At 40.7% G+C, this 17,324-nt stretch overlaps 1 protein-coding gene across 1 annotated transcript; it reads right to left on the bottom strand.

The window, feature by feature from the left end:
• Positions 1 to 5,530: 5,530 nt before the first annotated feature.
• LOC106084429 (cytochrome P450 302a1, mitochondrial) lies at positions 5,531 to 13,797 on the bottom strand. The gene is made up of 5 exons (XM_059365960.1): positions 13,266 to 13,797; positions 9,699 to 9,874; positions 8,985 to 9,631; positions 8,719 to 8,919; positions 5,531 to 5,950 (listed from the first exon to the last, which is right to left on the bottom strand). Exons 1-5 carry the CDS (start codon positions 13,640 to 13,642, stop codon positions 5,831 to 5,833), a joined length of 1,521 nt encoding a protein of 506 aa, XP_059221943.1. The 5' UTR covers positions 13,643 to 13,797; the 3' UTR covers positions 5,531 to 5,830.
• Positions 13,798 to 17,324: the final 3,527 nt, after the last annotated feature.

The raw sequence follows: 17,324 nt of genomic DNA on the forward strand, positions 1-17,324 counted from the left end.
AGAGATAAAGAGAAAAAGAAATAAAAAAGTTATAATAGTAATAAAAAGAAATATAAAATTTGTATACTTAGCTCTACTTGATTCTATACTCTCCAAACTTAAAGACTTTGTGTAGATGCCAATATGTATTATTGGTTGACTAATTTGGTATCAAGTCAATCCTGCCCAAAGGGTGACTCATATTTTTTAAAACCTTCTTCCACAAATCCTCTCTTCTATACACAAAAATGCCTTCTCGAACTTTTTGCAAATATCCTTAACACTCACAGATCGAAACGCGTAAGAAAAGACGTAAGACAACTCCACCCGACTTGGGTGAAGTTGACTACGTTATTCCTGACACCAGATTAAAAAATATCTTATATACCCTTCACCATGGATCGCATTTGTCGAGTTCTATTGGGTTGCCCAAAAAGTAATTGTCGGTAATATAGTAGTAATATAGTCGGCGTTGACAAATTTTTTCAACGGCTGGTGGCTCTGTAATTGCATTCTTTCTTCTGTCAGTTATCAGCTGTTACTTTTAGCTTGCTTTAGAAAAAAAGTGCGCGAAATTTTGTTTACATTTGTTTGTTTGGCGTCAATTTTAATATGGGTACCACCGAATCAACGCTTGTGATATGCACCTTAAACGTAATGAATTCGATCCGTTTTTAAAACGAATCATAACTGGAGATGAAAAATGGATTGTTTACAACAACGTTACTCGAAAACGATCATGATCCAAGCATGGTGAACCAGCTCAAACCACTTCAAAGGCTGATATCCACCAAAAGGAGGTTATGCTGTCTGTTTTGTGGGATTGGAAGGGTGTGGTATATTTTGAGCTGCTTCCAAGGAACCAAACGATTAATTCGGATGTTTACTGTCAACAATTGGACAAATTGAATACAGCCATCAAGGAGAAGCGACCAGAATTGGTCAATCGTAAAGGTGTCGTATTCCACCAGGACAACGCTAGACCGCACACATCTTTGGTCACTCGCCAAAAACTGAGTGATCTTGGCTGGGAACTTTTGATGCATCCACCATATAGTCCTGACCTTGCACCATCAGACTACCATTTATTTCGATCTTTGCAGAACTCCTTAAATGGTAAAACTTTCGGCAATGATGAGGCTATAAAATCATACTTGGTTCAGTTTTTTGCAGATAAAGGCCAGAAGTTCTATGAGCGTAGAATACTAAATTTGCCAGGAAGATGGCAAAAGGTTATCGAACAAAATGGCAATTATATATTTGATTAAAGTTCATTCTAAGTTCTATTAAAAATGCATTTACTTTCTTTTAAAAAATCCGCAATTACTTTTTAGGCATCCCAATATCTCTCTTTATATCAAGTTAAAGTCCCACCCGGACCATAAATGAATGCTGAACATTGTAGAAGTGATTGTGTAATATTTCATTTCATTCGGATAAGAATTGCGCTCAAGAAGCAAAATCGGGAGATCGGTTTATATGGGAGCTGTGTCAAGCTATTGATCGATTCAGACCATATTGGACGTGTATGTTGAAGGTCATGAGAGAAGCCGTTGTACAAAATTTCTTCCAAATCGAATGAGAATTGGGCCCTCTAGAGGCTAAAGAAGTCAAAATCCCAGATCGGTTTATATGGCAGCTATATCAGGTTATGAACCGATTTGAACCATATTTGGCGCAGTTATTGAAAGTAATACCGAAACACCACGTAGAAAATTTCAGTCAAATCGAATGAGAATTGCGCCCTCTAGAGGCTCAAAAAGTCAAGATCCCAGATCGGTTTATATGGCAGCTATATCAAAACATGGACCGATTTGCGCCATACCAAGCGCTGCTATTTGAAGTAATACCAAAACACCACGTGCAAAATTTCAGTCAAATAGGATGAGAATTGCACCCTCTAGAGGCTCAAGAAGTCAAGACCCAAGATCGGTTTATATGGCAGCCATATCAAAACATGGACCGATTTGTGCCATACTCAGCGCAGTTATTGAAAGTAATACCAAAACACCACGTACCAAATTTCAGTCAAATCGGATGAGAATTTCGCCCTTTAGAGGCTCCAGAAGTCTAGACCCAAGATCGGTTTATATGGCAGCAATATCAAAACATGGACCGATTCGAACCATACTAAGCGCAGTTATTGAAAGTAATACCAAAACACTACATACCAAATTTCAGTACATTCGGATGAGAATTGCGCCCTCTAGAGGCTTTATATGGCAGCTATATCAAAACATGGACCGATTTGGCCCATTTACAATCCCAACCGACCTACACTAATATAAAGTATTTGTGCAAAATTTCAAGCTGCTAGGTTTACTTCTTTGAAAGTTAGCGTGCTTTCGACAAACAGACGGACGGACGGACGTGGCTAGATCGACTTAAAATGACATGACGATGAAGAATATATATACTTTATGGGATCTTAGATGCATATTTCGAGGTGTTACAAACAGAATGACGAAATTAGTATACCCCCATCTTTTAGTGGAGGGTATAAAAAAAAATACACTGGTAGAAAAAAGGCATTACAAAATCATGCATCAATGATGTCATTATCATAAACAGGCGTTGTTGAAAATATTGACAACATGCGGGGACGATTTTGTGAACTCGCGTTGTCAATTTCATGTGCCAATCGTTGGAAAAACCTTCCCTGCAAAAATACAAACCTTTGGTTTAAATGACCCTAAAAACATTGTATGTACATAGGCGTCTGTTATGCATTGTGGTAAGGCGTTTGAATGCACACAATTATGGGATGGAGGGGACACAGGTTCCATTCTCATCAGTAGTACACAAACACCTTTTGCAGTTAAAAAAAAAAAAACTGTATACTGGAAGTTATCAGAATGTGGACGCCTGGGGACTAGAGCTGATAAACTATCGATACTCGCAAAAATACATTCAATAAAGTCAATAAGTAAAATCGGGAGATTTAATAAAGAATCTATACCAGGTTATGGGCCGATTCTAATGGTACTTAAATTACTCTACAAGAAGGATGGTTAAAAAATGTATGATTGGTATACAATCATGATCGGATAGCTAATTATACCCTCCACTCCTCGAAATATTCGACAAAGACCCCAAAAAGTTTATATATTCTTGTTCGTCTTGACATTTTAAGTCGATTTAGCCATCTCCGTCCGTCTGTCTGTCGAAAGCACGCTAACTTACGAAGGAGTAGAGCCAGCCGCTTGAAATTTTGCACAAATACTTCTTACTTGTGTAGGTCAGTTGGGATTGTATATGGGCTATATCGGTCCATGTTTTGGTGTAGCTGCCATATAAACCGATTTCGTGTCTTGACTTCTAGAGGGCACAATTCTCATCCGATTTGGTAGAAATTTTTCATGAGGCGTTTCATTATGACTTCTAACAACTGTGCTGAGTATGGTTGAAATCGGTGCATAAACTGATATAGCTGCCATATAAACCGATCACGGGTCTTGACTTCCTGAGCCACTAAAGGGTACAATTCTTATCCGATTTGGCTGAAATTTTGCACGAGGTGTTTTATTATGACTTCCATCAACTGTGCTGAGTATGGTTGAAATCAGTCCATAACCTGATATAGCTGCCATATAAACCGATCTGGGATCTTGACTTCTTGAGCCACTAGAGGACATAATTCTTATCCGATTTGGCTGAAATTTTGCACGAGGTGTTTTATTACGACTTCCAATAACTCTGCCAAATATGTTTCAAATCAGTCCATAACCTCATATAACTGCCATATAAACCTATCGGGGATCTTGACTTCTTGAGCCTCAAGAGGGCGTAATTATTATCCGATCTGGCTGAGTTTTTGTACAACGGCCTCTTCCATGACCTCCAACACCTCGTTTCAAATACGGTCTGAATCGGTCTTTAGTCAGATACAGTTCCCATATAAGCCAATATCCCTATTTTACTTCTTGAGCCCTAAAAAGGCAAAATTTTAATTCGATTTGAATGAAATTTTCCACATAGACTTCTACTGTGGTCTACAACATTCGATTAGCACAATTCTTTTCTTTTATTCTTTGTTTGTCCTAAAAATAGATACCGGGAAAGAACTCGACAAATGCGATTCATGGTGGAGGGTATATAAGATTCGGCCCGGCCGAACTTAGCACGTCTTTACTTGTTTCGTTTGCGTTGGTTGACAACGTTGGGGGGTTCCGTTCTATTCCTTGGTTTCTCATAGTTTTCCGGGGACGGGTTACTGGCCCAGCGCCCCAACAGCAAAGGGTTTTGTGTGATTGCACATGTATCCCCGCTTGCTCAAAGATCCGACGCTCGCCTCCAGCCGCCTCTCACCTGGGAATAGACGCTAATGTTGGCCAATGGTTATTTGAAGGCGCCAATAACTCGCCTTGTCATCTCGAGTATCATTGGCACCGTAGCGCATAGGTTTGCATGTCCGCCTATGACGCTAAACGCCTGGGTTCGAATCCTGGCGAGACCATCAGAAAAAATTTCAGCGGTGGTTTTCCCCTCCTAATGCTGGGAACATTTGTGAGGTACTATGCCATGTAAAACTTCTCTCCAAAGAGGTGTCGCAAAGCGGCACGCCGTTCGGACTCGGCTAAAAAAGAAGGCCCCTTATCATTGAGCTTAAACTTGAATCGGACAACATTTGTTGATACGTGAGAAGTTTGCCCCTGATCCTTTGTGGAATGGTCATGGGCAAAATTTGCATTTGCATTTTGCCAGTGCCACCTGACTCCTCACTGAGACTCTTCTCTCGACAATCGATGACTGCCCGCGGCGGCAATTGCAGCAAATCCGCATAGAAACGGAGCAATCCACCATCCGCAACCTGTGGACGGAATGGATAGGATAAATATTAATCGATATTCAGTCCAAAACTAAGATATCGATAGTGCCATCGATATTTTGCCAGCTCTGCTGGGGACAGCTGTTGTTGATTTATGAACATTTGTGGTTGATCTAACAACATCTGTCTGTTGATTCACTTTTACGACAACGGCATGCAGATTTTTTCTATGAGTGTATCTGAAATGCCAACATCTTGGAATTAAGTAAAGTTCAATCCCATGGCAGCAGGTTGTACGTGCCGGATTGACCCGATGGATTCATTCATCGGCAAGGGTTGCCGCCTCAGTGTACAACACTTCAAGATTATTTATTGTTAAAATGGACTTTGGCTACAATGTTTACCAACTTTAGTATAAATCCGTGGGTATATGAGTGAGATACATTGAAATCCTAACCGTACATGTTGATATCTTCTCCTTCTTGGCATTGCAACACAATCCAGGTGTGAGGCATAAATACACTCGAAAAATCTTTGTTAACAAACTTCATTTTTTTTATAGAATTTGTACTTGTCGTTTTATTTTATGGAAATTTTGTACACTTGAATTAATGATTTGTATGGTTGTTTTTATAAATGTTGCTATTTGATATGTACATAAAATTATTCTTTTTTTTTTCATTGACAAGTTATCTAAAAAAAAAAAATTGGTAACAGCCTTCAATAAAAGTACATTCATATATAAAAAAAAAACAGAAATCACATAAATTTACATTTCCCTGATTCTCTTCTTTTTTTTTTGCTTGTTTTGGTTAAAACATTTTTCTTCTTTCTACAACTTGAAACAATAAAATTATTTGAAGAATTGTAAATTTGTTGCTTTTGACTTAAGTAAAATTCGTTGCCACATGAAACATGACGAAACAAATCACACACATCTCTACATACATGAACAAAATAAAGAACCAACGCCATCTTCAGAATATTCTTCGTATGTGTTTTTTTTTTGTATTGTTGAGGGCTTTAGGAAATGGTCCATGCTGCGCCCATTTACAATTCTAATGGGCCATCGAAAGTTTTCGTTCAATAAAGTCGCTCATGCAACTGTATGCTCACTGGCAGGCTGGGTTTATTGATCAACAGTGTAATGACATCCATTTCCTCATCGTCACCTTTCCATTCGATTTCGAAATTACGCATGAGCTGAAAGTGGAATAAAAGGGATATGAAAGCGATTGGAAATTGTGAGAGATTCTCGATTATTGTTAGAGATGGGCGCAAAGGTATTTACCCGGTAAATTGGGTAAATACCCGGGTATTTACCCATTTATACCCAAAAGCTGGGTATTAATAATTTTCCACATATCTTGGGTATAAAAACATTTTCCCTTACACATGTCTATGAAGTGCGGTTCAGATCGGACTATATATGGAGATAGCTGCCCTATAGACCGACCACCCGATCTACCGATATAGGTTATTGAGGCCATAAAAGATCCACTAATTACCCGAACTCGATGAAATTTGGCACAGTGTGTTCTGGTAGACCCCTACCCATTTATGTAAAATGTGGTCCAGATCGGACCATATTTGGATATAGCTGCCATATATATTGAAATGAAATTTGGCACAACGAGTTCTCCTACCCCTCTAATCCTTTTGTTGAATATCGTCCAGGTCCATATTTGGAATTAGCTTTCATATAGACCGTTTTCCCGATAAAGAGTTATTGAACCCATAAAAGGAGCATTTTTCATCCGATTTGTATGAAATTTCAAACAGTGCGTTTCGATAGACCTCTGCACCTTTGTGTCAAACACCATCCAGATCGGACCATATTTGGATATAGCTGCCTTATAGACCGATCTCCCGATTCAGAGTATTGTATGGAGTGTTATGTAGAGTATCTGGACCACATTTCCTATATGACCCAATCTAGACGATATTCAACAAAAAGGTTTAGGGGGGTACCAAAACGCACTGTTTCTAATTTCATCAAAATCGGAAGAAAAATGATCCTTTTATGGGCTCAATACTCTATATCGGGAGATCGGTCTATATGGCAGTTATATCCAAATATCATCCGATTAGGACGATATTTATCAAAAAGGTTTAGAGGGGTACCAGAACTCGCAGTGCCAAATTTCATCGTATTCGGGTAACAAATTGACCTTTTATGGCCTCAATACCCTATATCAGGAGGTCTAGACAGACGGGCAGATATATTCAAATATAGTCCGATCTGAACCGCACTTCACATAAATGTGTAAGGGTCTACCAAAACCCACATTTCATCGAAATCTAATGAAAAATGACCAATTTATTGTCTCAAGACATTAAGTCTGGAGATCGGTCTATATAGCGGCTATATGTAACTAAAATCATATTTTATGAGATCAGAAGATCAGGTTTATATACGAAGAATACGAAATCATCAAAAATTGTTTAAAAAATGTATCTATATCCAAGATACCTATAGAATTATAATTAAGTTGGGCCGGACTTTGGATACCCACCACCTCGGCTATATATGTAAACCTCCTTTCGTCAAATTCCGGTGACAAATGCATACCTTATGCCCCATAGCAGCTATATCGAAATATGTTCCGATTTGGACAAGTCATTGTTCACCTGTGTATAACAAAATATTGGTCTTTTAAGTAGCTATATCCAAAAATAAACCGATGTGAACCATATACGACACGGATGTCGAAAAGTCTAACATGTGTCAAAATTCAGTGAAATCGAAATATAAATGCGCCTATTATGGGGTCAAGACTTAAAATTGGGATATCGGTCTATATGGCAGCTATATCCAAATCTGGACCGATCTGGGCGAAATTGACGAAGGATGTCGAAGGTACCAACACAACTCACTGTTCCAAATTTGAGCGACATCGAAGAATAAATGCGCCTTTTATGGGCCCAAAACCTTAAAACGAGGGATCGATCTATATGGCAGCTATCTCCAAATCTAAACCGATCAGGGTCAAATTAAAGAAGAATGTTGAAGGGCCTAACACAACTCACTGTCCTAAATTTCCACGTCATCGGACAATAAATGCGCCTTTAATGGGCCCAACTCTTTAAATCGAGAGATCGGTCTATATGGCAGCTTTATTCAATGGGCCGATCTGGGCCAAATTGAAGAAAGACATCGAAGGGCTCAACACAACTCACTGTCTCAAATTTCATCAAAATCGCATAATGAATGTGGCTTTTATGGGCCTAAGACCCTAAATCGGCGAATCGGTCTATATGGGGGCTATATCAAGATATAGTCCGATATAGCCCTTCTTCTAACTTAACCTGCTTATGGAAAAAAAGAATCTGTGCAAAGTTTCAGTTGGTGCCACGGGTGCCATGTCCGCCCGTCCCCCATATGAAAGAATATGGCTTCAACACCAACAACATTCTTGGGGTCTTTTTGCATGTGGAAATTTGGGTTAAAATTGTGATATGAAAATACACCTCAAATTGGTAAAAAAAATATGACCCCAAATTAAAAATAGTGATGAAATTTATTTTTGGGGTGCATTTGCACACTTTGGGGTGTATTTTCTTTTTCAATTTGGGGCGAATTTGTTTGGGGCCAACTGTCATGGCTTCAAAGTACACTGAGCGTGATAATATAGAGCTGAATTAAAAGGTGCTTGGGAGCAGAGTACGAATCTGGCATTCATTTATGAGGAGCGGTATTCAGGGAACCCCTTGCTACCAGACAGATCGGGTTGGATGTTTATTTTAAGATATTTTAAAGTAGTGTAAGCATTTGTAATTCTTATTTCGAGCAAAGTCTCTGTGAGAGGGCTGCCCATATTTGGAGTATAGTAGAAATTGGTTTTCCAAATTTGGCTCAAAACCTTATCCTAACTCCCATGCCAACCTTTATTTCTTTAGCGCTTACAAGCCTTTTGGGCTAACATCTAATGCCGTAATTTAAAATTCTTTACATGTTAATAGAAACTTACCCTCAATAGAAATGTTAAAATGTTTTGTTCGGCAAGACGCCGGGCAATGCAGGATCTCATGCCATGACCAAAGGGAAGCACCAGGTAAGGATTGATGCAACCTTTGGCTTGACCCAGCCAACGGTCTGGACTAAATACCTCAGGATCCGGAAAGTTTTTCTCCAAACGGCAAGCAATCATGTTTTGAGTAACCACCACAGTCTAAGAGGCACATTTATAGACATCAATTATTATCACATTTTCTTCATAAAGCCTATCGGACTCACATTCTTTGGCACATGATATCCACTAAACACCAAATCCTTGGTAAGTATTCTCCCCACACCTATGGAGATGGGATTTAAACGAAACACCTCCTTGAGCGTTGCTCTTGTAAAAGGTATGCCCGAATTCAAGTGATCCGCCAAAAGTGGAGTATCCTTGCTGGGCAACACCCGCAGAGATTCTTCATAAATTCGCCTCTGTACTTCCGGATGTCGTGATATGTGATACAAAGCAAAGGCAGTGGTATATGAGGTTGTATCTACGCCTGCCAGCAGAAGATCAGCTGCCATACCCACCACATCGAATAAGTCTAAATTGGGATTTTTCATATACTCCTCCACCAAGGAATTCCTTCGAAGAGACCATAGATTATCGGGATCCTCTTCGGTGTTCTGGTCCTCCTTAAAGAATACCAATTTCTGGGAAACTAAATCCACCGCCACACTTTCCATGTATTCCTGAGCTTTGCGTAGTTTTTTATAGGGCCCAGTTTCAAAGTGACGCCATATGCCTAGACCTTGATCGGTGGGTAAAATGTTGCTGTTTGTGGTCTCGGCCGCCCGCATCAGTTTGGAGGAGACTGAGTTTTCATCTTGTTCTTCGGGTGAAAATGAATAGAGACGTTCACCAAAGGTTACCAGGCAGGTTACTAGATGATCATTAAGTTAAGTTTATATGTGTTTTAATTAAATGTGGCTTGCGTCAGACATACATACATTCCAAATTCAAGCGAGACAATTTTGGCAACATGTCGACTTCTTGCGACTTTGGCAAATATCTTAAAAATTCTTTAGTAACTTTATCCACGGCCATTAAAAAGCTGCGCACACTTTTTGGTGCGCTGATTTCCTTTTGCAGTTCCGATCTTAGACGCCACCATTCTGCACCATTTCTAATAAGAAAAGTAGCCAATGAGTTAGAACAAGTAAAAAGGCCTTAAGTTCGGCCAGGCCGAACTTTGGACACCCACCACCTCGGGTATATATGTAAACCATCTTTCATCAAAATCCGTGGAAATTGGATACCTTATATCCCATAGCAGTTATATCGAAATATGTTCCGATTTGGACCAAATGCCAATAAGTACAGTAGCTATATCTAAAAATAAACCGATCTGAACCATACACGACATGGATGTCCAAAAGCCTAACATAAGTCACTGTCCCAAATTTCAGTGAATCGGATTATCGCATTATAAATGGGCCTTTTATGGGGCCAAGACTTTAAATCGAGATATCGGTCTACACGGCAGCTATATCCAAATCTGGACCGATTTGGGCCAAGTTGCAGAAAAGTGTCGAAGAGCCTAACACAAAGCACTGTCCCAAATTTCAACGAAATCGGACAAAAAATGCGCCTTTTATGGGCCCAAAACCTTAAATCGAGAGATCGGTGTATATGGCACCTATATTCATATCTGGACCGACCTATGCCATATTGCAGAAGTATGTCAAGAGGCTCAATTTAACTCACTGTCCCAAATTTCGCCGACATCGGACAATAAATGCGCCTTTTATGGGCCCAAAAACTTGAATCGAGAGATCGGTCTAAATGGCAGCTATATCCAAATCTGGACCGATCTGGGCCACATTACAGAAGGATATCAAGGGGCCTAACACAACTCCCAAATATTAAATCTTGATCGATCTAGGCCAAATTGCAGAAATATGGCGAGGGGCTTAACTTAATTCAATATCCCAAATTTCTGCGACATCGGACAATAAATGCGCCTTTAACGGGCCCAAAACCTTAAATCGAGGGATCGATCTATAAGGCAACTGTATTCAAAACTGAACAGATCTTGGCCAAGAGGAATGTCGAAGGGCCTAACACAACTCACTGACCCCAATTTCATCAAAATCGGATAATTAGTGTGGCTTTTATGGGCCTTAGACCCTGAATCGGAGGGACGGTCTTTGTGGTAGCTATATCCAAATCTGAACCGATTTGGGCCAAATTGACGCATGATGTTGAAGGGCCTAACACAAATCACTGTCTCAATTTTTATCAAAAGCGGATAATAAATGTAACTTTTATGGGCTTAAGACCCTAAATCGGAGGAACGGTCTATATGGCAGCTAAATCCAAATCTGAACCGATCTGGGCCAAATAGAAGAAGGATGTCAAAGGGTCTAATAAAACTCACTGATCCAAATTTCATCAAAATCGGATAATAAGTGTCGCTTTTATGGGAATAAGACCCTAAATCGGAGGATCGGTCTATATGGCAGCTATATGTAAATCTTGATCGATCTATGCCAAATTGCAGAAACATGGCGAGGGGCTTAAATTAACTCACTGTCCCAAATTTCGGCGACATCGGACAATAAATGCGTTTTTATGGGCCCAAAACCTTAAATCGAGAGATGGGTCTACATGACAGCTATATCCAAATTTGGATCGATCTGGGCCAAATTAAAGAAGGATGTCGAAGGCTCTAACACAACTCACTGACTCAAATTTTGGCGACATCGGACAATAAATGCGCCTTCTATGAGCCCAAAACCTTAAATCGAGAGATCGGTCTATATGGTAGCTATATCCAAATCTGAACCGATCAAAGCCGAATTAACGAAGGATGTCGAAGGCCCTAACACAACTCACTGACTCAAATTTTGGCGACATCGGACAGTAAATGCGCCTTCTATGAGCCCAAAACCTTAAATCGAGAGATCGGTCTATATGGCAGCTATATCCAAATCTGAACCGATCAAAACCAAATTAACGAAGGATGTCGAAGGCCCTAACACAACTCACTGACTCAAATTTTGGCGACATCGGACAATAAATGCGCCTTCTATGAGCCCAAAACCTTAAACCGAGAGATCGGTCTATATGGCAGCTATATCCAAATCTGGACCGATCTGAGCCATATTAACGAAGAATGTAGGAGGGCCTTACACAACTCACTGTCCCGAATTTCAGCAAAATCAGAAAATAAATGTGGCTTTTATGGGCATAAGACCCTAAATCGGAGGATCGGTCTATATGGCAGCCATATCCAAATCTGAACCGATCTGGGCCAAATTGACGCAGGATTTCGAAGGGCCTAACACAACTCACAGTCCCAAATTTCATCGAAATCATGTGGTTTTTATGGGCCTAAGACCTTAAATCGGCGGATCGGTCTACATGGCAGCTACAACCAAATCTGGACCGATCCGGGCCAAATTAACGAAGAATGTCGAAGCGCCTAACACAACTCACTGTCCCAAATTTCAGTAAAATCGGATTACAAATGCGGCTTTAATGGGCCTAAGACTCAAATCGGCGGATGGGTCTATATGGGGGCTATATCAAGATATAGTCCGATGTAGCCCATCTTCGAATTTAACCAAAAAAAAGAGTCTGTGCAAAGCTTCAGCTCAATATCTCTATTTTTAAAGACTGTAGTGTGATTTCAACAGACAGACATGTCTAGATCGTCTTAGATTATTACGCTGATCAAGAATATATATACTTTATGGGGTCGGAAATCGATATTTCGATTTCGATTTTTTAAAAGAAAGTAAATGCATTTTTAATAAAACTTAGAATGAACTTTAATCAAATATACTTTTTTTACACTTTTTTTCCAAAGCAAGCTAAAAGTAACAGCTGATAACTGACAGAAGAAAGAATGCAATTACAGAGTCACAAGCTGTGAAAAAATTTGTCAACGCCGACTAAATGAAAAATCCGCAATTACTTTTTGGGCAACCCAATATATACCCCCTTGCTACGGTGATGGGTATAAAAGTCAAATGTGTTTATGAAAAAGAAAGTGTCAAAATTAACGGACATTTTCGATATTCGCTACTGGGTATTTGCAATGTGGTCACTCACATACCAAGCATAGAGGTGTGAAAATTTTACCATATCAAAAAAAAATTTATTTAAGGTGAAAAAGAAGTGAGAAAATCTTCAATTGCCATCGATTTGTTGGTGGCCAACCAAGAGTAATTCAGGAGTCGGATTTGTAAGCAACACTTGTTAAAACTGCGGCTTCAAACCATTATGGTTAAGAATGTTCTTCCTTTTTGTAATTATGTCTCATTAATTCAACCAAGATTTATTTTTACCAGGTATAAAAATTCTATACCGTTTTCATAGAGATCCCTCTCTGACCTTGTTAACCAATTGTGATCTACATTTTGTACAAAACCCATTCGTTATGGCCTATTGATTTCTTTAACTAATTCAAAAGCAAAAAAAAAAACAACAAAAAAATTCAAACTATGCATGGTCGTCGGTGGTGGTGGCTTACTTGGCGACTTGCGCTTTGCTTGGGAGGGCACACTTACGTCGGCAATAAACCTGCTGACCGGTAAACATGCGGACGATCGAGACGATATTTTGCCAAGGCCAGATGACTTCTCCGCAGTGGGTAATCTCTGCCATTCAACAGGGTGGCTATGTCTTGGGGCTCGTACAGCCAAACAATGTCTTGGCCAAGCACCATGGTCTCCTTGACAATGCCACCGTATTTTCGATATTTGTCATAGCCGGCTTTATGTAACTCTAACCACGAATATTTTCCAATGATTGGCATGTAGTTGTAAAGATTACCCAGGCCCAGAAAGCCACTGGGCCCTGGTATATCTTTGTAGGGTTTGGCAAAATTGCGTTTTGTGGCAAAACTTCTCTGGTCTAGGCGATGAAGTTTTGGAAAACCTCGCATTTTTAAAACGATCGGATGTTTTAATTCACTTTGCCCGTTCAGCTTTCTTTTATGCACCCGTTCTCGTTCTTTGTTTTGCTGCTTGTTCGAATTTTTTTTTGAATTTACAACCAACCGTCCGTCGGGCGTTCGCCGCGTATGTGCTTAAAGTGGAAGTTTTTCCAAGACTAACAACAAATTGTAGTGATTGACAAGACGCAGGCAGCCAAGTAGATAGGCAGGTGATGATAACACCATACCCCCCCCGCTGCACACTACCCATGTGGAGGAATAAGCCGCAAAACTTGTTGTTGGCTCAGTGAATGGTGTGATCAAAACAAACTTGAGAAAAATAAAGCTTTTGTAGTAGCTTTTAGAAATTCTAAACCGGGTTTATACGAATGGGGGGAATGTATGATGGCAAAAAGAGAACGAAGTTGCCACCTTGCATACAACCAACAAAAGAAACGTTGATTTTGATTTGAAAAATGAATATTGATTCCAAAAATTTATTTCAATTTAGTTTTTTTAACTAAATTTTTCCAAAAAAAAAGGGTTTTGTTGCTTTCACAGCGTGCCAAGGGCTTGAATATACTCCTGCTCAAATACAAACAGCATGCCTATGTCAAGGGAAAGTCGGTGGAGACTGCCCTGCACGAGGTTGTGCATTAAACAGAAGAATCCTTCGATGCCAAAACGTACACCCTGGTGGAATGCATTCGCATCGAGAGGGCTTTTAACAAAGTGCGGACCGTTACACTGATCCAATCCTTAGATTGTACCGGGTGGACCCGGTCCTTAGAGACTGGATAAACCATATACTAAGGAACAGGTGGATAAATTGTGTGTCCCCTGGCATAAATATAAGGGAGAAAGTGACACAGGGCACGCCATAGGGGGGCATTTTATTGCCACTCCTATGGGTGACCGCCATAAATGACCTATGCTGACTAAGGAGGGATTTGAACCCATCTGCTATGCAGACGATGTTGTAATACTTCTAAGGCATAAGAATCCGGCCCCTAGAAGGGCCAAAAGGGTCTTGCATATGGCATATGACTGGGCTAGACCCAGAGGTCTCAATGCTAACCCAGACAAGACTGAAATATGCCTGTTCACGAGCAAGACGAAGTTGGGCCAATATAACGCAACACGTTTTCTCAATAAGGCGATTTAGATATCTGACAAGGTCAAATACTTAGGTGTGATCTTGGATAGGAAACTGAACTGGAAGTGTCACATTCAGGAGCGTACTGACAAGACTCACAGATGTTGGGCACTATGTAGACGGGCCGTAGGTTCGAAATGGGTCCTGAATCCGAGGATAGTCCACTGGCTCTACAGGAGCGCGATTGGACGAAGACCTACTTACGCCTCAGTAGTTTGGTGGACTGCTATGGAGAAAAAGTGCAACATAAGGACCATACAACAGGTTCAGAGAACATGTTGTCTTTGCATAGGCGGAGCGATGAGGACCACGCCCACTTGGGCACTGGAGACATTGACATACAGATTAAGTGTGGGGCAGCCACTGCGGCTATGAGACTTAAGGCGATGGAGGAATGGCTTGAGGATAGGGGCAGCTCATACCATAGCGGTATAATCGAGGCGACGATAGGAAACCTGGAAGGAAGGGAAGAGGTTTCCGATCGGATACCTGAGATGAAACTTGAAGTCGAGTGCGAGGCACTGCTGCCACCGGCACAGTCTTGGATTGACGGAACCCTAGTATTGCCATCTGGAAGATCATGTCATACTGATGGATCAAAGCAAGAGGACAGAGTGGGCCTGGGGGTTTACATTGAGAACCCAGGGACTGAGATCTGTTTTAGACTGCCTGACCATAAAACGGCCATGCAGCCGGAGATCCGGGCGATCACGGAATGCGTGAAGTGGTGTGGTGCTAACGCTAGGACGTCGAGTGTGAACATCTTTACCGATAGTAAAATTGCCATAAGGGCAATAAAACCCAAGACGGTAAGGTCACGAACAGTCTTGCAGTGTAGGAAGGAGATTAATGCCTTCTCTGAGGATGGAAAAATCCACATCGTTTGGGTGCCGGACCATAACGGAGTAAGGGGAAATGGAAGGGCAATCGAAAGGACTGCTGTCAATAATCTTGGTTAACCCAAAGCCTTTCGGGTCGACGCAGCTCGAGTTAAGGGAGTGGGCGACGAATGCGCATGCAATATTGTGGAACAGCGAAACGGTCGGTAGGAAGGCGAAAATCCTATGGGAGGGATCCAGATCGTGAGAAGACGATGCTATTGCTGAAAGAAAGCAAGAAGGAGGTCAGTATAGCTATTGGTATTATAACGGGACACAAAGGACTACGAGCTCACTTATGTAAAATCGGTGCGGCAAGTGATAGCGTATGTAGGGCATGCGGGGAGGATGGAACATTTCCTTTGTCATTGCCCAGCTTTCGCGTCTAACATCTTCGCTCACACTCACGCCATTCCATTTCCTTTTTCAGTCTATGGAATAGACGTTTCATCTCTCTTCTTTTCTCCCGATACCTCTTCTTTATCTGCTACTGATTGCAGGGTTGCTCTATATGCCGCATTCATGACAACTATATTCATGAAAAAAGTAAAAGCGTGTTAAATTTGGCCTGGCCGAATCTTATATACCTTCCACCATGGATCGCATTTATCGAGTTCTTTTCCCGGTATCTCTTTATAGGCATAGAAATGCTAAAAAAAAAGAATTCATATGATATTGGAGCAATAACATCAAGTTATCGTCTGATTTGAACCATAATTGAAATGAATGTTGGAGACCATAGTAGAAGTCGTTGTGTATTCAATTTCAGCCAATTCGAATAAAAATTGCGCCCTTAAGGGGCTCAAGAAGTAAAATAGGGAGATCGGTTTATATGGTAGCTGTATCAGGCTATAGACCGATTCGGACCATATTTGACACATATGTTGAAGTTCATGAGAGAAGCCGTTGTACAAAATTTCTGCCAAATCGGATGAGAATTACGCCCTCTAGAGGCTCAAGAAGTCAAGATCCCAGATCGGTTTATATGACAGCTATATCAGGTTATGGACCGATTTGTGCCGTACTTAGTGCAGTTATTGAAAGTCATAACAAAACACCTCATGCAAAATTTCAGCCAATTCGGATGAGAATTGCGCCCTCTAGAGGCTCAAGAAGTCAAGATCCCAGATCGGTTTATATGACAGCTATATCAAGTATATGAACCGATATGAACCATATTTAGCACAGTTGGTGGAAGTGATATCAAAACACTACATGCAAAATTTCAGTCAAATCGGATGAGAATTGCGCCCTCTAGAGGCTTAAGAAGTCAAGATCCCAGATCGGTTTATATGGCAGCTCTATCAGGTTATGTACCGATTTGCGCCATACTCATCACAGTTTTTGGAAGTCATAACAAAACACCCTCTAGAGGCTCAAGAAGTCAAGATCCCAGATCGATTTATATGGCAGCTCTATCAGGTTATGAACCGATTTGAACCATATTTAGCACAGTTGGTGCAAAATTGCAGCCAAATCGGACGAGAATTGCGCCCTCTAGAGGCTCAATCCCAACTGACCTACATTAATATTTTAGCAAAATTTCAAGAGGCTATCTTTACTCCTTCGAAAGTTAGCGTGCTTTCGACAGACGGACGTCCGCTTTCGACAGACGGACAGACGGACGGACATGGCTAGATCATCTCAGACGCATATT

This window comes from Stomoxys calcitrans, chromosome 1, assembly GCF_963082655.1.
Source record: "Stomoxys calcitrans chromosome 1, idStoCalc2.1, whole genome shotgun sequence".
Taxonomy (NCBI): Eukaryota; Metazoa; Arthropoda; class Insecta; order Diptera; family Muscidae; genus Stomoxys; species Stomoxys calcitrans.

Excerpts from the sequence above, each read along its gene's own strand:
- LOC106084429 (XM_059365960.1), bottom strand. The coding sequence starts at position 13,642 with ATGCGAGGTTTTCCAAAACTTCATCGCCTAGACCAGAGAAGTTTTGCC. Across the intron at positions 9,632-9,698 it reads GTCTCGCTTGAATTTGGAAT|TAACCTGCCTGGTAACCTTT; the intron begins GTATGTATGTCT and ends ATGATCATCTAG. Across the intron at positions 5,951-8,718 it reads TTTTAACATTTCTATTGAGG|CTCATGCGTAATTTCGAAAT; the intron begins GTAAGTTTCTAT and ends TTCCACTTTCAG.